Source organism: Schistocerca piceifrons, chromosome X, assembly GCF_021461385.2.
Source record: "Schistocerca piceifrons isolate TAMUIC-IGC-003096 chromosome X, iqSchPice1.1, whole genome shotgun sequence".
Taxonomy (NCBI): Eukaryota; Metazoa; Arthropoda; class Insecta; order Orthoptera; family Acrididae; genus Schistocerca; species Schistocerca piceifrons.
In genome coordinates, this window is record NC_060149.1 from 180,359,893 (window position 1) to 180,382,137 (window position 22,245).

Here is a 22,245-nt window from a genome sequence, read left to right on the forward strand (position 1 = left end):
TGTGTTTTATTCTGATCACGTGGTTCAATGAGTTGCTCCAGTGATAAAGGAAAAACTGCTGCTAGGAGGGAAGCAAGTTCTTTCACATAATCTTTATAGAAACCACACAGGTGGGTCATCTGGGCCAGTTGCCAGTCTACAGTTCAGCGATTTTTCTATTCCTTGACCCTTCAGAGGACTCGCTCTTGGTCGCGCGTGGGCACATATGTGTGTGTGTGTGTGTGTGTGTGTGTGTGTGTGTGTGTGAGGGGGCAAACACAGGGTCCCAAGCTATTGCATCATCTGCTTCCATTCTTGTGCTGCAATCTCCCATCTCCAACTATTCTTATTTCTCTGTTTTTCTCATGGTGGCGGCCTTTGATGTTGACCTGGCTATTTCCGTAGGTTCTACTTTCTTTCATCAATGTCTTCATTCATTTCCCATACATCACATTTTAAGTGAAGTACTTTTGGTCCCTTTCTGGGGTTGACCTCCATTTTCAAAAAAAATTTTTTGTACTGTGGATCATATGATGAAAATTGCTGTAGATAGCTCCTACTGACTGCAGTTTTGATGACCTTGTTCATACAATATCTGCATAGACCCATATATGCAATTAAAAGCCAATTCGGTAGCCAATCAGACATGTGGGGTTGTTACATACCCTTCCAGTATACCCCACTGACAACACGGTGATCATGCTTCTGAAGTATGAGCTGCTAGCTTCCCATGCATGCCAAGGAGTAGATGCCTGTCTTGCTGGGGCATCGGGTCTCTTGGAAACAGCCTTTGTGAGAACTGTGAGTTGTGGTTTATGTGTTTCATAACATACATAACCTAAATCATTTGATTTAGATACAAGAGAGACATCAGATTATGGTAAAATTCCACCATAAATAAAATACAGTTGATGTTAACAAACAGCATCATAATCTTAATACAACTTTGTTATATATACATACAATAAAATCAAGCACTTACTTACCCCTCAGTGCTCAAATTATGATTTCATCCTCTATGAATTCTTCTATAGAATAGTAGCATTACTCCCACAGAATCTGCTGTAGCCTCATGTTTAAAATTTCTGGCTTCATATTAAATGTGTTTTTGCTCATTAACTTGTTATATGTCATCCCCATATACTGTTGAGTCCATGCATATACTTTCAACTGGTGTGTGGGTGGCATACAGTTATGTTTATTTCTTGTGTTTTATGTGTGGTTAAAATGATCCTCCTCACATAATTTTTGTCTGCTGTGTAGGAAGATCATAATTTTGTAAACATACATGGAGGGAACAGTTAGGGTTTGTAGTTTCCAAAATAATGGGGGACAAGACTATTTGCTGTGCAGTACAGTTCACATCTATTGGATAATTTTCTTTTGCAGTTTCAGTGTTAGAGATACACCACTTGAACTTCCCCAGAAAATTATCCCATATCTGACGACAGATTCAAAATAACTATGATAAGCAATTTTGTGTACTCAAGCCAGTGGAATTTGCTAGTATTTGCATTGCAAATGCAGAACTGCATAGTTTATTTGATAGGAAGTCAGTATGTGAATTCAAGCTTAAGTTCTTGTCCACATTTAGTCCCAGGAATTTAATCTTGTTAACTTCTTTTATAGGCTGATTGTTATGTTGTATTTTAAGTTCCACACATTTTGAATGTTTGGTTTTGAAATGTACCATAAATGTTTTTGTAATGTTCACTTTCAACCCATTTAACTGGAACCAGTTTTCTGAGATATACAGTGTGTTTATGACAGAGCTCAGAATTTTTTCTGCATCATTATCTTCAATTAAAACAGAAGTATTGTCTGCAAATGGAACTGATGGAGAATTTATATTTATAAAATTACAATGAAATGCAGACCTTAAGCTTCTTACAGGTGTTAATAAATATGAATGGGGACAATTGAAAATGTGTGCCCCAACTGGGACTTGAACCCCAGGATCTCATGCTTACATGGCAGACGCTATATCTGACTCAGCCACCAAGGACACAGAGAATAGTGTGACTGCAGGGATTTACCTCTGGCACACTCCCCATGAGATTCACACTTCCAACTTTGTCTACACACTACAGTTGTAGTGCCCCTGCCCACTATACGCATTACTGGCAGCAATCAGTCTACCGATTCCCGTAAGAGTCCGGGCAATGTGAGTGCATCCACACTGAAGAAGATCATTGGCCAGTAAGCCTTATCTATATATGAAATGGTATCTGTTCTTTCGGACATGTCCAAAAGAACAGATACCATCTTCATATATTTGTATTTATAGGTCAGATGACCTTTGTTGCAGCTGGGAGCTGCCTGTGTGGAGAGCCCTTGATAGGAGTAGATGGCACCAAGTTAGATATTTTGCACATGAAACATATCAAATTGAATGAACACAGTGGCTGTTCTGATTTAGCCATCTCAGCAGACAGATCTCAATGTTTCATCATGGATGGTTACTGTTGTGGGTTGGCAGGAGAGCCAACACCAGGTTACTAGAGGAAGCCGAAAGGCACACGTTTTAGCTCACGCAGGCTGGCGTGAGGTCTGGAACAGGACAAGGAAATTAGAGTTTAGAAAAAACGGACGTAGCTGGTGGAATACTTAACTTTAATCCATTAATGGTGAACGTCGCTCTTGACAGTACATGTTTTACAGTATCAATAGTAACTGGTAATGGCGCCTTGCTAGGTCGTAGCAAATGACGTAGCTGAAGGCTATGCTAACTATCGTCTCAGCAAATGAGAGCGTATTTTGTCAGTGAACCTTCGCTAGCAAAGTCGGTTGTACAACTGGGGCGAGTGCTAGGAAGTCTCTCTAGACCTGCCGTGTGGCGGCGCTCGGTCTGCAATCACTGATAGTGGCAACACGCGGGTCCAACGTATACTAACGGACCGCGGCCAATTTAAAGGCTGAACAGATACCATCTGCCAGGAAGTTTCAATTTAAAGGCTACCACCTAGCAAGTGTGGTGTCTGGTGGTGACACCACAGTTACAGCTAAACTGCTTCCCCTATCGTGGCAACCGTATTGGAAGAGATCCAATCCAGACAGTTAGAAGTGAAACAATTTACTGAATACTTATTGTGCAATAGAACATTTGGAGATACTTTTATGGTGACAAGACCATTATTTTTTGTGGAACACATAGAGGACAATTTTTGAGCAGCTGACTCATTGGAGAAAATGTGGAATGGATCACCATTGATTAAGGCCACCTTTGCTGCACAATTGTAAGCTCTTCCAGTGTATGAATGACTTTTGGCTTACTAGCATCTGTTGCGTGCATAAAACTTTGAATATGGTTCAAGGAGCTATCTTTCTCAGAGACCTTACACTACAGATAAACAAGGAGCTTCGAGCTAATCCCAAACAGTGAGATGTACATTTTGTCTGACATGTACAAAAAGGTCCCAGAAATAACTGCATAGGTACGGGAGATTTCCTCTTAGCCTATGAAGGAAATGTACTGCCAGAAAAAGTAAATTAGAGCGTACAGGAGTAACATGAAATCTTGTATCCTCGGTCGTACATCATCCCGCTACACAACAGACACAAACTGCAGAAGCTGTCAATGATCACTCCACAAAGATTGCCCTTGTGAAGAAGCACTTTTGTGTGTGAGTTATACTGAACACCACCCTCAACATTCATCAGTTGTCCAGTATTTGAAGAAGAAAACAAAGTACAAGAATATATATCTCTCGATCTCCTGTCATACACTGACATCAGAAAATAAGTGCATGCATCAGGTTGTCATGATGACCAGTTACACAAAATTCACTAGTGTCAGCATTTATACTTCAGTTTGTTGTGAACCATCTTTGGGAACCAGTTTCCAAACCCAGCCAGAGCAGCAGTTTCCTCCACCAGCATCCACTAGTGACAGGGCTCCATCTTGGGACCCATCTTTGGAAACACACACATTACAGTGCTGACACTAGCCAGTGGCTGAAGGAATTGTAACCTGTAGGTCCTAGGGCTGCCCACTCTTCATCTGTCCCCACACCTACACTTAGTAAACCTGCACAATAACCAAAAGTTAAGAAAGAGAAGAAGAATTGGGAGAAGGCTACTCCAAAGACATTTTAGGCCCCTGACCATCATACCAAAGTCCAGCCTTCAGGAACCCAGCACTTGGACATTGGTGCACAGTTCCTGGTTTTGGGTCTTTTCTTTGATAAAAAGCTGATTTGGCTGCTCTAAATTCATCAACTAAAGACTATCTCTGCCACAACATGGCTCCTGGACCGGCCAACGTGCACAGCCAAATGCCTCAGCACTTATTGGTGGCCTGCCAGTGTCATATACTTGCCCTATTCAACCATCTCTCCAGTGAGGGAGAATTCCCTCCCCAGTGACGAGAAAGTGTCATTGTTTCAGTTTTGTAATATGGTAAACCACTTCTTCAGATGGACAGCTATCATCCGATTTGTTTAACAAGTGCCTTCTGCAAGTTACTTGAATTAAGTGTGATGCTATCAGCTGCTTATCTGCTTTTTCTAGCATAAACACTGTCCTGATTTCCTGACAGTACTTTTTGATTTTAGTGAACATCATTGCAATGATGACATCATGATTACTAATCCCTGTTTCTATAGTGACACTGTCATTATGGTCAATCCAATTTGTAGCTAAAAGGTCTAAAATATTTCCATTCTGTGTGGGTTGTCTAACTAGTTATTCAAGGCAGTTTTCAGAAAATGTCTTCAGAAGTGCTTCACAAGACTGTCTGTCTGTACCATGTGCTGTGAATCCATAGATGTTCCAGTCTATACTTGGTAGGTTAAACTCGTTTCCAACTAATTTTGCATGGTCAGGGTATTGCAGCAGAACTGACCATAAACATTCCTTGAATGACTAAAACTGTCAGAGTGGAAACAGGTTGCTGTAAAAACATCCAATAATTAACATCATTTAACCTGGACCTGTTACATGCATCCAGATAAGTCTGCTGTCACACTCAAATTTGAACTCAGTGGAGACAATACTTTCGTTAATTGCAATGAACACTCCTGATCCTGTGGCAAATAATCTATCTTTTTGATATATGTTACATGAATTGCTAAACATCTCAGAGCTTACTACTTTGGATTTCAGCAAGCTATTGGTCCAGAGAATAATTAGAGTGCAAGAAATTCCCTGGAGGGTTATAAATTTGGGAACTTTGTTAGAAATACTTTGAGAATTTACTGTTAAAATTTTGTCAGTTGAAGTGTGTGTACTTTGTATGTGATCTGATTTCACTTCCTGCTTATCAACCAGTGACTGTTGATCAGAGGACCTCAAACTACTGCCTAGCCTAAGAAACCCCCTACTGCATTTCACAAGTACTCCATGACCTGAGTAGCTACTTCCTTTGTGTAGTGCATCGCTGACCAATCAAGGGGGAGTCCTACAACTCTGCACCCTACAGTGCAGCACCAGAAATCTGCAGCCATGTCAGTCACAGAATTGACAGAGCATCTGGTTGAGATCCTCCTCTTGGCTCCAAACCAAATGACACTCATTGTCTCTGGGTACAACACTGCAAATTGTAAGCTTTGCTTGTACTCCACGAGTGGGGGAGCAGTCTTCTCCACTTCCACAAGCCACTGATAGGAACTGAAAATGTCCTCAGAACCTAAGCGACAGGTGTCATTGGTGCTGATACGAGCAACAACTTGCTGACAACTACACCCTACACCCTTGACAGCCACAGGCGAGACCACCTCCACATCTTGGATGAGGCCCCTTGGCAGACACATGAAATTTATACTGTAATTGTTTCCAGCCCTGGATATCATTTTCCTAAGGAGCTCCTAACATTGGAAGTTACAATAACTAGTACTGGCTGTGATTGATAGTGCTGCAAATGTGAAACAAATAAAAATGCCAGAACTGTGCAAATGTACATGTGGCTGTTACTACAATCCAATACTATACACCCCAAATACAAAAATATGCAATTCTGTTTAGTCCCTTAACCATCAAGGGTTTATTCATACTACAGAATGATTTTTGTTCTTCTCTCTTTCTCTTTATTCTTTCTCTGTGCTCACTTTGGATGCATAGGTTACAAAAAAAAAAAAAAAGACGAAGAGATAAAATACAATCAGTTTTGTGTTCATGACACAGCAGTGCATACAAATTTGTTTATTATGTTACAATTCATAACTTTTTTGGAGTGTCAACCCTCACAGAAAGTTGGTAAACTTGATTGTTCACATGTCCTGAGCATTGTGCAAAAGACAGAAAACCAGAGCAGCATTTAATTTTCAATAAATTTAAGGCTAAACTTAAATCGAGATCATTCTACAGTATTTGTTCCTCATATACTGATTTTGTTCGCATAAGCTAGTGTCTGATTCAAATTTGGTTGTTTTTCACTGTTAATTTCAGTAATACACCAAACAAAAATAAATTTATATGACCAGAATCGAACCTATGACCTACAGCATGCCAGTCCCACACTACACATGCACTGAATTATATTACCATTGGTAATGTGCATACTGTTGTTATGCATGGTAGGTAAACTAACCTCATCATGTTATTGAGGATTAAGCTCTTGCACAAAGACCTACCAGCACAAACATCTTTACACAACTATTCAACTTGCTATCCAACTCCCATCCTGACCCAAATCCTCTTGTGGAAAAAATTGGTCTCTGTATGAAATTTGTTTTAGATTTTCTTTCAATAAACAAGTCATTATGTATGAACAAGACAGTGTAATTTCGAAAAAGGCAAACATTAGATTTTTTACAAAACTCTAAGACATAAAATTAAAGTGACCACAGCTCACATGAAATGTGGTACAGGTTACATGAAATGTGGATTCACAAATATTCTTCTGTGAATAAATAATGGTGAAGTGGTATCATATGAAGAGCACTGTGAAACAAAAGTGCCCATCTACCTTTATTGGTAGGGGTATCCAGGAAACTGAGGCACAGACTTGTAGTGTGTGGCAATACTCCACTGGTAAGGCAACAGGAATATACACCCCCTTGCTATTTCTCAACTGTAGACACAACTGTGCTGCCTTACTGGCCAGGTAACCAGTAGAGATGAGAAATGAGCTTTGTATACACAATTAAACTGACTATTGGGTTCTACGAATTCATCTCTGAACTCACTATCTCCATTCACTCAGAGTCTCAACTTGCGGGTTTTGGCCACTGGCCATTTAAATGAAAACTCATCACTTGAGTCTGTTGTTTCTGCTATGTGCATGATGTCTGTGTATCCTTAAGTTAATTCTTCTGTTGCTTCAACAACCTGTTTATCAAGAAGCATATAAAAGGTGTTATAAAAAAATTCAAAAATGTTCACGTTTCTGAGGAACTATTTGTCTATAGTAAATACCTGTAGGTAACTGATAATCTGTTTCCACCAAGAAGTTCAATTTTGATTAAACATACTGTAGTATAAGGACACAGTTAAAGTTTGAAAATCATTCTTGCATTAATGTGCAATGACAAATAGTTCCAGAGTAATGTGAGCTCTCTCTTTTTCTTTTTTGTGTCAGTTCTTGCGCATGAAGAAGAGAGAAAATGTAATGGACTGCATTCATCACTAGTACCCTCCAAAAATTTGAGTCACCTTCCAGTGACATATTTTAAATAAATTTAATGCACAAAACAGAGCTGGCATGAATGATAAAATATATTACTGTATGACTGTATTGCTTGTACTGATGAATGAAGTGCCTTCATGAAACTTCTTTCTTTCAGATGAACGATTCCGTCCCGATTGGAATAGATGGGTATTATGCCCTTTGTTTCAAGAATAACAAATGCAAGACAGAGTTTGACATACAAACAAAATTTTCCACATTTGGTCGTGTGATAAGTGTGCGAAAGGTTGGAAGTGAAAATGGAATTGTGTTTGTTAGATATAAGAAGCAATCAGAAGCTAATGCGTGCTTTGCAGCATTAAGAAATGATCATGTCTACAGAGTTGAGATTCCAAGGAGGACCAAAGGAAAAGGGTAATAACATGTCCCTTAAACTGTAGGTGACTGGATTTTTAAAACTGATAATGGTTACATTTTTATTTTGTAAGTTGCTGATATTCATCTGTTGCTTCTGTGTATTTGTGTAGATCTGTTATACATAGGAGACATGATTCAGATATATTGTATAATCTTTAAAGTTCAGGATTAAAATGACTTACAGCAGTATTAGTTTACTGATGAAAGCAGGTTCTTTTTAATTGAATTTGTTGTCAGTTGCCACTCACCTGAGCTGACTCTGCCCCCTTCCATAGTACCTCATCACTTCAACTCTTGCTCTATTACATGCCATAATATCTATCTCTCTCTCTCTCTCTCTCTCTCTCTCTCTCTCTCTCTCTCTCACACACACACACACACACACACACACACACACACACAACCAACTATTGTTTGAAGTTCTTCAGCAGCTTATTAAAGTTAATAATGTTTCATTTGTACTTATTCTTATGAGAGCATTAAAACAAAAATGGGATAATACACAGGAGTTAAATTGATTAGTTTACTATATCTTACAGACGTGACTCACTTTCCTGGTTAATCTAGCTTCTAATCTGAGTGTGCAGCAGTATGGGCGATGAAATTTTTAAAAGGTAAAGATTTTGGTGTTGGTGAAAGATGTGCAGGAAATATTGAAGCACTGCTCACAGAATTGGATTTTGTCTTCTTGCCTTATAGTATCGCCATCAGTAAAGTACATAACATGACAAACGTTTTGACAGAACTCACCTTCTCAGCACAGCTATCCTAAAGCAGCTAATTACATACTTGTTCCATATAAAGTGCTTGCATTTGAACTGTATTCAATAAGAGCATCAGTGGAAACAGAATAATCAGTTACAAATAGTTTGCCTGTTGTGCTACAAATAATAAGTAGAAATAATGTGTGCAGTTTTTAAACTGAGCATTCGTGGCTATTGTCTGCAGATATGCTTTTTTTCCAGTACTAATCATTATGTGTTGTGTAAATTTCAATGAATCTGTGTGAAATGTCCTTGATATAACCTGTCAGCTATTGTCCAAAATGCTTAGATCTGGAGCCTATGTATTAACAGTTTAATTTATGGAGAAAATCGTATTGAGACACACTGTCATTTAATTAGTACCCTGCTTTCAGTGTTACGCATCTGCTATAAAGATCAACTCAAATCAAAAGTTTCATTATGAGTCATACTATATACAATTACAGGAATTTCATTCCAACACCATTCTGCAAGTTTATGTTAAAGAATTGACAGTAATAAGCATACAAAACTGTATGTTTTGGAGGTAACTGATCCAATGAATTTATGAAAATATGGTTTATGATTCAGATGCTTCTTTTCAAAAGTGTGTGCTGCATAAATGAGTTGCACTGCATAGACTGGGTTAGTGCCAAACCAAACTGATTACTTTTAAACAAATTAGACAATAAACCGGAAAGCATGAATTCAATTTTTGAAAGAATTTTTAAACAAATCTCTCTGTCTATGCCAGATATCCACTGTCTGGGGTAATCTATTGCAGAGTATCTTTTAATCATATATGAAATTTTTAGTCATTTTTGTCCCCCTTTCCACTTAATGAATGATATATCCTGCTGGCCGGTGCAAAATATGTGGAGTGGCAAATTTGATACTTTTCCAGCTGTAAATGAAGATAACTGTTCAACAGTTACAACCACTGCTGCTCTGAGGTGTGAGACTACTTCATCTCTTGTAACAAATCAAATCTGCTCAGTTCAAAATCTTTATACTACAAGCAAAATTTGTGGCTATATCTGCTGCAGTTTAAGTGTTTCATTGTGCAGGCAGCATGTGTTTCTGGTGGTTTCTAACTAACTATATTGCACTATTTGTTTTAGTCTTTGGTATTTCTGCTTCAAATCACCATATGTGTACAGCCCACAATTCTGAATCATGAAAGGAACTCAGGAATTTTGCTGATCTTATTCTCAAGGCTCTGTGATTATAGAGTATGAATTCCATTATGACATTTTACAACCACAATCAATGCCTATCCCATCAGGTTCTGGGACATCAAGGGATTGCCAATTTTGTGACGGAGGGAAATGCGAGGGGCAAAAATGTGAGAGGCAGATCAAGGCTTGAGTACAGTAAGCAGCTTCAGATGGATGTAAGTTGCAATAGTTTAACAGAATCATAGAGGCTTGCACAGGATAACTAATGCGGTGAGCTGCATCAAACCAGTCTTTGGGCTAAGGTGAGGATAACGGCAACGACGAGAACAACAAGCATTAAAATATTCGTTGGAAATATTGTCATTATGATCATCAATCAATGCTAGCTAGTAGCACAAAGTATCTTGAATTTTTACACGGAGTCACCTTGTTCTATGTGAGATGCCATCCAATTTATGTTGGCAGTGAATTAAGGATGAGCTCCACCAGCTTTCAGTTCCACCTAGATTTGCAGTGTTTGCATAGTTACCTTTTGTTGTGCATTTATTTACAGTTCTTACAAAAGTAAATTGTGTTAAATGATACAAACCAACAACAATATATTTTTCCCCTTGAGCGTGTGGGACTAATAGGCACTGGATCTAAAAGAAAGTTTGATGCCTATACAGGCAACTTGATCTTTATAGTTGCTGTCAGCTGCTTCCATATGTCACTGTTAAAACTGTTAAGAGTTTGGGTTTTGAGATGTTGTAACAGCCTGCATGCAGGCCACATGTTCCCTATCTGATTCTCTTTTTCACCAATGTTGGTTGAATTTCCTTTGTCAGTGGTTATGTGGATGACAGTAAATTTTTTTTTCTGTGGATGATATGTAAACTCAGGGGATGTTGGAAGGATGTGCATTGCAAAGGAGTGATCCCATATAGAAAAACGATGTGCCATGTGTTAAAGACATGAGATTGTAGAGAACTATCTTAAATACACTATATGCACACAGAAAAATTATAAAACAATGAAAATATATGCAAATACCTAAACCACATACAAAAAAATAATCAGAGAAATTTGCCTTGACACACTTGTTCTTGTTTTTTATGAGATTGTCTACTGTACATGGATGATATGCAGAACAGTTTGTGAGGTGTTATCTAGTTAGCCCATATGCGTGGTGGAGAATAGTGTGCTTCAGAAAACCCCAATTGCACATGTGAATTCTTGTTCTGAGCAAGCCAGTGTGTGGTCTATTCCATAGGATTTTCAGACAGTCCGGATATGATCAAGACCAGCAGGTAGTTCCTCAACCATTTGTTCTCTTGCTAAATTACCCATTTTCATTATGGCTTCATTGGAGTTAGTTTAGATTCTGGGCAGTAGCTGCTAGGCAACTATTTCTGGATCTCTCATCGTAGGTTGCTGATGTTTTTGCAGTGTTATGGATTTTTTGAACCATTACTTCAGCTATTAAGGGTAGTGCTTTGCTGAATATAATGTAGAGATCTTTCACTTTGGTATGGTAATAAGATTCAGTGTTCCCTCAGGAGCAAAATGCCACCAAACTCATTCGATGATCAGGTGAGATACATAACACCTGAATGCTTGTGCACAAAATATTAATGTTTATTCCCAATATTGAGCTAATCAACTTATACAGAGGAACAGTGTTGTGACTTGTTACTTGGTAGTGTTACAGTGCTTTTCAGATGTAAATGCTCTGTTATTCCTAGATAGTAGGTGAAACATTGTCTTAGATCTGGACACATGGTAATAAAGTATCATTTAAGTATGATAGGTAAAGAGGTGTATAGCTGTGCTAACGTCACACAACCATATAAAATGAATGGCTTAAGGGTGGGAGGTGTGGAATAGAGAAAACTGGAGAACCTTTTGTCTGCTTCAGCTCCTGGGTTCAGTTTGTTCAAAGAGACTCTACCAGTAGGTACACTACTGTTGGCAAGCCTCTCAGTATGAACTCTTGAAAACCCTCTGCCTGCATGAATTGCTGTAAGATAAAATAATGATCCAACAGCATTATGAATGTGGACTCCTATTTCAGGATCAAGCATGCCTTAGACACAGTTCACAACTGTATTTTCATTATATTGTAGCTGCTGTCGTACTACTGATATTTGAAATGTTTTACCAACATATCACAAACATGGAAATTGATCTCAATGGCTGTGTCAGTACAGATAAAAAAACTCTTCTGTTATAAGTTACCACATATGGGCACCACATCGTTGTAATCCTCTTCTGGTCAGCTGGAGTTTTTGTTTATGTTTGTAGATGGAAATTTTATGTCTGCTTATTGTGCTGCTGGTTTTGTTAAGAGTGGTCAGGGCAACAAATCATGGAATTCATTGTATGAGGCAAGAATGCCAATGAAAATGGCACACTATAAAATATTAAATTAAAACAAACTCCATCCTGAAAATTGCTGTTGTTTTCACCACCACCACCACCACAAAAACACTAACTTTTAGATACTGCCAGCAATCCCAGCGGGGAGAAATGCAATATATAAGGAAGAAAAAAGTCAGGCAGTGGTACACAATTAATATACAAGCTGACATGGTTTAGTTTTATACATTTACATTTGCTTGAGGACCTCATAGACTAAACTAGACATGGTGGACATGGAGATACATGAGTGAAGCTTACTTAACGTTTATTTGAAATATGTCCCATACAACCACAATTGTGGTTATTTTGAAGCAGTTCAGTTTCTTGCGGTTTTTAAAACTGATCTGCCAGCATTTTATGACACAATAGAAGAGGAGTATTATTAGGCTGATTAAATTAAATGCTCCCTAAGACAAAAATGATGCATTGTGAAGGAATTATGCGATTGGGTCAGAAATTGGTGGATGTTATGTGCATGTATAGACGAATGTATCATTAAATTCCAGAAAAATGGGATGGTTTATTCAAGAGAAAGAACTTTACAAATTGAGCAAGTCAATAATGTATTGGTCCACTGCTGGCGTGTAAGCAAGAAGTTATTCAGCTTGGCATTGATGGACAGAGTTTTTGAATGTCATCCTGAGAGATACTGTGCCTAATTCTGTCCCAACTGGCACCTTAGACCGTCAAAATCCTGAGGTGGTTGAAGGGCTCTGTGCATATTGTTTAAATTTTTTTCTGTTGGGTGGAAATCTAGTGACCTTGCTGGTCAAGTTTGGGTTTAGCAAGAACAAAGACAAGCAGAAGAAACTCTCGCTGTGTACTGGCGGGCATTACCTTGCTGAAATATATGCCCGGGATGGTTTGCCATCAAGGGCAACAAAATGGGATGTAGAATATCAGCAAGGTACCACGGTGCTGAAAGGGTTCTGCAGATGACAACCAAAGGGGTCCTGCTAGGAAAAGAAATGGTGCCCCAGACCATTACTCCTGATTGTCGGGCTGTACAGTGGGCGACAGTCAAATTGGTATCCCTCCACTCTCCAGGCACATCTTCACTGGTCATCAGGGCTCAGTTTGAAGTGAGACACATCCTTGAAGATAATACTATTGCAGTCAATGACATTCCAGGTTGAAGACACGTCTGGAGATGCCCTGGACAGCAGTAGGGCTTTGACCTGACTGCCGCATGCTGTATAGGCTGACAAGCAGTAGTAATGGCCTGGGGTGCCATTTCTTTTCGTAACAGGACTCCTCTGGTTGTTGTCTGCAGCACATTTACAGCACAGGGGTATGTTGACGATACTCTACACCCTGTTTTGTTGTCATTCATGGCAAGCCATCCTGGACTTACATTTCAGCAAAATAATTCCCACCCACACATGGTGAGAGTTTCTACTGCTTGTCTTCACACTTGCCAAACCCTACCTTGACCAGAAAGGTCAACAGATCTCTCCTCAGTTTAGAATATATGGAGCACTATGGGGAGAGCACTCCAACCATCTCAGGATTTTGATGAGCCATCATGGCAGTTTGACACAATTTGGCACAATATCACTCTGGAGGACATCCAACAACTATCAGTGCCAAGCCAAATAATTGCTTGCTGAAGGGCCAGAGATGGACCAACTTGTTACTGATTTGCTCAATTTGTGAAGCTCTTTCTGTCGAGTAAATCCTCAATTTTTTTTCTGAAAGAGTAACCATTGTTTGTCTGTACATGTACATCACATCTAGCAATTTCCATCCCATTCAGATAATTCCTGTGAGGTGCATCATTTTCTTTTGTCCCAGAGTGTATTAGTTCCTTTATTATTTTATAAGATACAATGATTTTCAGTTTTGGTTCAAATAATAGAAATTGTGCAGGATGTGACACTACTTACTGCTTTCAAAGTGAAAGTGATCATAGGGTCATAAGACCTAAGGTAAAAAATTGACACCAAGTTGGAAATCCTCAGGATCGTCAGGTAGGAAGTCAGAAGATTTTATAGTTAGAAAATGTAGGTTACACAAACATAGACAAGAGACAGTCATTAAACAAAGATATTTACAGAAACAGTAAATGTTGCTGGTAAAGAGGAAATTTCAAATGGAATAAGGTAACTATTATGTAGAAGGCAGGAGATTCAGCCAGTCATTGAGATTGTGATAGAGTATGCTGAATTACATGAAACCATTCAGAAATGCCTTCGGGAGGGTATGAGAATAAAAAAAGTGTGTTTGGCAGTACACCACATTTCATCAGTTAAGACAGACATTAGCACAATAATAACAGAGAGAATATTATCAGCCATTTAAATACTTATTTAAATGCTTTTTAGCATTCTGTGCAAGCATCAGTTTTTCTTATTTTATTATTATGATGATGATTTCTCTGTATATAGATGGGCACCAACAAAATACTTTTGCATTTGGAGGAGAAACTTGCTGATTACAATTTTGTGAATTGATCTCTCTAGAAAGAAAGAGAACTTTGTTTTAATGATTACCAATCCAACTTGCATAACATATGTGATGTTCTCTCCCCTATTCCACGATAATACAAAATGAGTTGCCCTTCTTTGAACTTCTCAATGTCTTCCATCAATCCTACCTAATATGGGTCCCATACCATCTCGCAGTACTCCAGAAGAGGACATAAAAGTGTAGTGTAACCAGTCTCTTTAGTGGACCTGTTGCATCTTTTAAGTGTTCTGCAATCCCCGGGAGAATGTTGAGTTCGGGAAAAACAAAAGTGACAGTCTACAGATGAAAGCTTGGAATGTTAAGGTCTCTAATAGAGTAGCTAGGTTGGAGAACTTAAAAAAGATACTTGGCTAATTTGAAGTTGGATATAGCAGGAATTAGTGAAATGCAGCAGTAGGAATCACTGGTCTTCTGGTTAGGTCAGTACAAGGATATCAGCACTAAATGGGATAGGGTAATGCAGTGTATAATGAGGCAATGGAAGTTATTCTGATAGTTAAAGGAGATGAAAATTTAATTGTGTTGCATGAGTAGAATTCAATAGTAGGAAACTGAAGAGAAGAAAACATGGGGAGAAAATGGCCTGGGAAATTGAATGAAAGAGGAAGCTGCCTAATATAATTTTTCACAGAGCATAATTTAAACATTGCCAGTACTTGATTTAAGAATTGTTTTGTGTGTGGGACAGACCCGGGGCCAATGGAAGTTTTCAGACTGACATGAATTGGAAACCAGATTTTAATCTGTAAAATGTTTCCTAGAGCATATGTGATCTCTGTGCTTAACTCGCTGATCATGAACTGCAGGTTGAAACTGAAGAAATTGCAAAATGTAGGAAATGAAGGAGATGTGAGGTGATTGATACAACTAGAGTTTGTTTAGAGTTTCGGAGGGAGCATTAGCCAATGTTTGACTGAAGCTGGGGAAAGGAATACAATAGAAAATGGACGGGTGGTTTTGAGTGTGAAATAGTGAAGGCAGCAGATGATCACATAGGTAAAAAGATAAGACACAGTAGAAATTCTTGGATAATGCTGGAGATATTGAATTTAATTGATGAAAGGAGAAAATATAAAGATTAAGCAGGTGAAAGGGAATAAAGGTGTCTTAAAAATTGAGTCATAGAAAGTGCTTAAATTTTTAGCACAGTTATGCTATCGATTACAATGCCACTAAAGTGGAATTACTAAATATATTTTTCCAAAATTCCTTCACCAAAGGAGTAAAAGTAAATATTTTCAGAATTCAGATTGAGAACTACTGCCAACATGGGTAACTTTGTAGAAGATATCCTTAGTGTAGCAAAGCAACTCACATCACTTAATAAAGGCAAGTCTCCCAGTCCATATTGTATACCAATTGGATTACTTTCAGGGTAGCTGATATAAAAGCCTCATACTTAGTATTCACATATAACAGCTCCGTCTACGAAAGATTCATAGCTAAAGACTGTGAAGTTGCACAGGTCATACTAGTACTCAAGAAAGGAAGTAGCAGTAATCCACTGAATTACAGACCCATATCTCTGATGTTAATTTGTGCTAAGATTTTGGAATGTGTGCTGTGTTCGAACATTATGAATTATCTCAAGCAAAATGATTATTAACATACAGTCAGCATGGATACAGAGAATATCGTTCTTGTGCAACACAACTAGCTCTTTATTCTCATGAAGTAATCAGTGCTCTTGAGAGGGGAACTCAAACTGATTCCATATTTATGGATTTTGAGAAGGCTTCCAATGCTGTTCCTCACAAATAGGCTGTAATGAAATTGCATGCCTATGGAGTATCATCTCGTTTCTGCAACTGCATTTATGACTTTGAGTCAGAAGTTCAACAGTTCATACTAACTGATGGAATGTCATTGAGTAAAATGGAAGTGACATCTGGCATTCTCCAAGAAAGTGTTATAAGCCCTCTGCTGTTCCTAATGTATATAAATGATTTATGAGACCATTTGAGCAGCCATCTTAGATTGTTTGCAGATAATGCTGTCATTTACTGTTTAGTAAAGTAACCAGAAGATCAAAACCAATTGCAAAATTACCTAGACAAAATATCTGTATGGTGCAAAAAGTGGCCATTGACTCTAAATAATGAAACATGTGAGGACATCCACATGAGTTCTGAAAGGAATCTGTTAAATTTCAGTCACACAAATCTAAAGGCTGCCAGTTCAACTAAATACCTAAAGATAGCAATGATGAGCAATTTAATTGGAATGATTGCATAGATAATGTTGTGTGGAAGGTGAACCAAGGACTGTGTTTTATTGGCAGAACACTTAGAAGATGCAACAGGTCTACTAAAGAGACTGCCTGCACTATGCTTGTCCATCCTCTGCCAGAGTATTTCTGTGTAGTTGGGATACTTACCAGAAAGGATTGATGGAAGGCAATGAAAAAGTTCAGTGAAGGGCAGCTCATTTTGTACTTTCGTGAAATGGGGGGTGTGTATCATGGATATGATAGCAAGTTGGAATGGCAATCATTAAGACAAAGGAATATTTTGAAGTGGCAAGATCTTTTCACAAAATTATAGTCTCCAACATTTCCTCCAAATGTGAAAGTATTTTTTTGATGCCTGCCTACATAGGAAGAAATGATTATCGTAGCAAAAAAAGAGAAATCAGAGATCACACACAGAGATTCAAGTGTTCCCCCCTCCCCTCCCCTCCACACACACACACACACACACACACACACACACACACACACACACATACATTATTTAAGAGTGGAACAATGGAGAAATAATGTGAAAATCACTCAGTGAACCCTCTGCCAATCACTTAGGTGTAAACTACATAGTAGTCATGCAGAAATAGGTGAACTCCAATATTAGCTGCTCAGTTTTAATCAAAACTGTTACCACAATGTTTTTAAGAGATGTGGATAATGGGTTTCTGAAAATAAACTAGAAGCTTGTTTGTCTAAAAAACACTTTTTTAGTTGTCTAGAAGTTTCCTTTATTCATATTTATTAGCATTGTGTATGAAAAGTTTAGCATTTCAGAAAAAAAGTAAAAACAAAGTTTAGCATTTCAGAAAACAAGTAAAAACAATCTTTCAAATGTTTTATTAAGCCTTCACTTCTTGGAAGTAACTGAAATATATACCAGACAGAAATAATGCTGAGCCTTTTAAAATGCATGTATTTTATTGTGAAAAAATATTTTGTCATTACTCGGATGGATATTTAGCAATGTGTTATGTGCTAGTCAGAATAGCTACTCTTACTCAGAGCATTTATTTTTTATATTGCAACGTGTTAACAAAACACTAAGCCAAATCTATCACAACATCGCCTGACATTAACTGAATGTTTGTATGAAATAAGTGTTCTTGAGTATTACAGGAATTTTTAAACACAATCTGTGAATATGTGAATTATTGCACTTCTGAATTATGTGAGCAATCTATGAGCTTTGTTTGGTGGTTCCTTGATGAATTTTTAGCTATTTGACTCCTAATTTTTTGTTAGCTGGGTATTTATTCATGTGTGTGTGTCCTGGTACATTGGAAATGAGTTGCATGGGTGGATCCCCCAGTGCATTGTATTACTGACTTACTGCACTGTTTTCTAAGAGAACAGCTAAGTGGTGTGTGGACTGATGGACATATATTGGTTATTTGGGGCTGTATAATTTTTTGGATGGAACATGACTCCAGCTTCTCTGGCAGCTATATTTGGTACAGAATGTTCCATGAAAGCTGTGAACTGAATCAGTGTTCACTTGCATTCCTGCATCACTGATGTGTAGCTTACCAGACCTCAAATATTATAGAAAGGCAATTGCCCATGGCAGAAGATTTGAATCCTGCTACAGTGACTTGAATAATGAAATTACGAAGTCCAGTGAATGTCCTGATGGCAAATTTGGTAGATATCAATAATAGTGAATGATTTTGTAGAACCTTCAGTGAGAGCCATGTACCACAGAAGGAATTCTGTCAGTGGTAAATGAATTTCTGGTCTGGAGAATGAGGGTGCTCAGTATGTATTTTGGATTATCAGAGCATCTTCTCCATCATACTTCTCTGTTGATATTTCACATTGTATATCTTGTTCCATATCCCTTTGGCAGGAAATGATAACTTATTTTCAACATTATGTTCTCACAAAGGAAAAATGATTGACTGTCTCCCCAGTCATTTTGGAAGACTCTTGGAACAAAGTTTATTGTATGCAAATGAATTACAGCAAATTTTTATTGGCCAACTATTGTCACCTTGTAAAGTGAAAAATTTTAAGTATGAAATCTCTGTATAATTTGAATACTCTATTTTGTACTTTTTACTGTGCTTTGGTGTATGAAAATGAACTGAGGCAACATGTGTATTATTCATGGTATTGCTTAGACCAAAGCCTTTAACTTATAGCTTCAAGTAATTCCTGCAGAGTTGTTCTGAAAGCATCACTGTTGCTATTATGCTATTTTTGTAAAAAAGTATGTTACAGCAGTAGCAAGTTATCTGGATATCTGTTCCTTTTTATGGATTAAGATAGTTTCTTTTTTCATATCAGTTAATGTGGTTGAGGTTCTAAATTACCTATTGGTAACAGGCAGACCCCACCCCCCTTTCTTACTGTGATTGGATAGACAGAAATGGGCATGCTGCCATAAACACCTCATTTCTAGAGCTAATTTTCATATTCATGTGTAACACATGACATGAAATTCTTTTGCTCTTCAACAGTATCATCACAGTCATTGTTCTTAGTTACCAACAGTCAGTTTCAGTGCCCCTTAGCTGGTTCACACCAGTCATTGTTTGAGATATAATAGAAGATGGAGATCATGAGCATATTTGGTTTGCTAAAGTCAATAATTGGAATGCTAAAGTTACTATAGACAGGAAAGCATTAAAGGTAGATGTCATCCATAATGAAACACTGCTGCCACAGAAATGACAGCTGAGCTTTATCTGTATCTTGGCAGTGTACTGTCAGTGAATACAATGTGATGAAACCTGCATAAGCCAAAAATTCACAATAAAATTGTTTTTGAGAGACCTTTTGTAAATCAGATGAGTGGAACGAAGAGGCAAGATGCCTTCATGTGTAAGTATACACAGTCCCTTCCCTAGGATAATATTGTCACATTATAACAACAGTCAAGTACAACCTGAAAGCAGGGTCATCAGTGAAGTACAACACCTAGTTCAGCAAGCATGTTTATTATGTACACAGACTGAACAGAACAGAACAGAACAGAACTGGTGACCCACAACATACCAGCCAGCGACGCGAACTGCTACCCCACGTTGTATGTAACACAGCTCATGGTGTTGCTCTTTCTCTTGGATAAACATGACCTGCAGTTTCAGACTCACTCAAGCTAACTACAACATCCAATAGTCCACAGCTCTTGGTCTAGTGGTTAGTGTTGCTACCTCTGGACCACAGGATCCAGGGTTCGATTCCTGGCTGTCTCAGGGATTTTCTCCGCCCAGGGACTGGGTGTTTGTGTTGTCCTCATCATCATTTGGGAAGTGGTGAGATTGGAACTGGAAAAATTGGGAAATTGTACAGGTGCTGATGATCTCGATGTTAAGTGCCTCACAAACCATTGTCATCATCATCATCATCATCATCATCATCATCATCACAACATTCTATATCTAGAATTTGTCAGTGGTCCTCTGTATAGCAGCAATGGAAGGTCATGGCATTCTGGTTGTGTCCTCGTCACAGTTTCTATGATGACCATTGTAGTTAAACCTCTCCTGTTGAAAATTCATGATCATCGAGTGGGCTTTCAGTTTCTCTGAATGAGAAGCCCCAATGTTGATCTGTGCCTGTGGGCTGTAGGAAGGTTTCATACTGAGGAGATGAATGACATAATTCTAGACTTCGTATGTGACATCTGGAACATGATGAAGAGTACGATAAGGCCCAGAATAGCTCTTTAGTGACTTTTCCGATAGTCCCACTTTCTGCATTGATGTAAAAATCCACACCAAGTCTCCAGAGCTGTATCTCGCTGGTCGGTGTTTGGTGCTAGAGTGCTCTCAGTTCTTCTCCTGGGCATTCAGGGACTATATGCAAGCGAGCTGTCTTATTTTCCAGTCCCAGTGATGAGGTATTTCACAAGGTCATCCTGAGTATAATGTGGTTGAAATGGGAATAGCGCATACATTGTTGATTCGGCCTCACGACTGTGGAGCAGAAAGAAAGGAGTGTAGTGTCTTGCATCACTGTATTATATATGAATACCATGACAGCCAGTAGTGTATCCCAGTCTCTCCGTTCAGCATCAACATACATTGAGAGCATATCTGCCAACATGTTATTTAAGTATTCTGCAACGCCATTCATATATGGGTAGTAGGCAGTGATCATCCTGTGGGCAGTGTCCCAACGTGAAATTATTTCTGATATTAGTCTTGACTGAAAAACTGTTCCACAATCAGAGATCATAACATGGAGTGCTCCATGCTTCAAAATGATGCCCGCTACCAGGAACCTTGAAATTTACAGAGCTTAAACAGTCAGCACAGCTTTGGTGACAGTGTAGCAGGTGAAGTTGTAAGTGCAGATTATTATCCGATCCTCATTTGTGGACTTCAGAAACCTCCCCAAGAGGTTGATTTCAATCTGGTGGAATGATGCCACAATGGGAGGAAGCGGTATCAAATGCCCCAGAGGTAATTGCGTCACTTGCTTCCATCACTGAAATTCCTTACAGTGACTTACATAGTGTCTAATGGTTTATTAGAGACCTGGCCAGTGACATCTGTATCTGATTCTGTCTAGGATGTTAATGAATCTCAGTAATGAGCTACCACTTCAGCTCCACTGGATCATTGTTTCACTTATACATTGCTCTGTTTATTATTTGGAATTCTCTTTTGGTTGTTTCCTCCTCATTCAAGTCTTCTGTAGATGTCAGCCGTGCTGTATCCCCTCTGTTCAGCAGCAATGTCATTTAATGCAATAATGACTGAGGTTTCATCCATGCAGCTGTGTGCCACCAAAGGATTCCTTGAGAGGTAGTCAGCGTCCTTCCAATTGCATCCACTTCTGTAATACCACTGTGACAGAGTACTCCTGAAGCCTCGGTGCCCATTCTACTAGTTGACCCAATGGATTATTCAGGTTAGTCAGCCAGTACAGAGAATGGTGGTCCATCACAGCAGTGAATGGATTGCCAAATAAATACAAGTGGAACTTTTTGATGGCCTAAAAAATTGCAAATTCGTCTATCTCCATTGTAGAGTAGTTCATCTTGGTTTAGAGAGCACTCTTCAAGCGTAAGTTATCACATTTTCAGCATCTTCCTGAATTTGCACTAGAACTGCATGTATCCCGTACCCACTAGCATTGGTATGAAATTCTGCTTGACATTCTCATCACACACAATTCTAGGACTGGAGATGATGATAGTGCTTCCTCAAGGATAAGGCTTTCGTTTATAGATTGACCTCATCAACCTCGATTTGCCAGTAGCCCACTGTATGTCCATAGTTCAGAAATACATTGTGTCTTTCA

The 22,245-nt window shown here is 38.6% G+C and overlaps 1 protein-coding gene across 5 annotated transcripts in view; it reads left to right on the plus strand.

Moving 5' to 3' along the window:
* LOC124722112 overlaps positions 1–22,245 on the plus strand; it is a 398,005-nt gene that overhangs the window by 141,157 nt on the left and 234,603 nt on the right. For all 5 annotated transcript variants that reach the window (XM_047247319.1, XM_047247317.1, XM_047247315.1 and 2 more), the window contains exon 3: positions 7,701–7,957. In XM_047247319.1, coding sequence (XP_047103275.1) covers positions 7,701–7,957 — 257 coding nt within the window. The remainder of the gene's footprint in view (positions 1–7,700; positions 7,958–22,245) is intronic.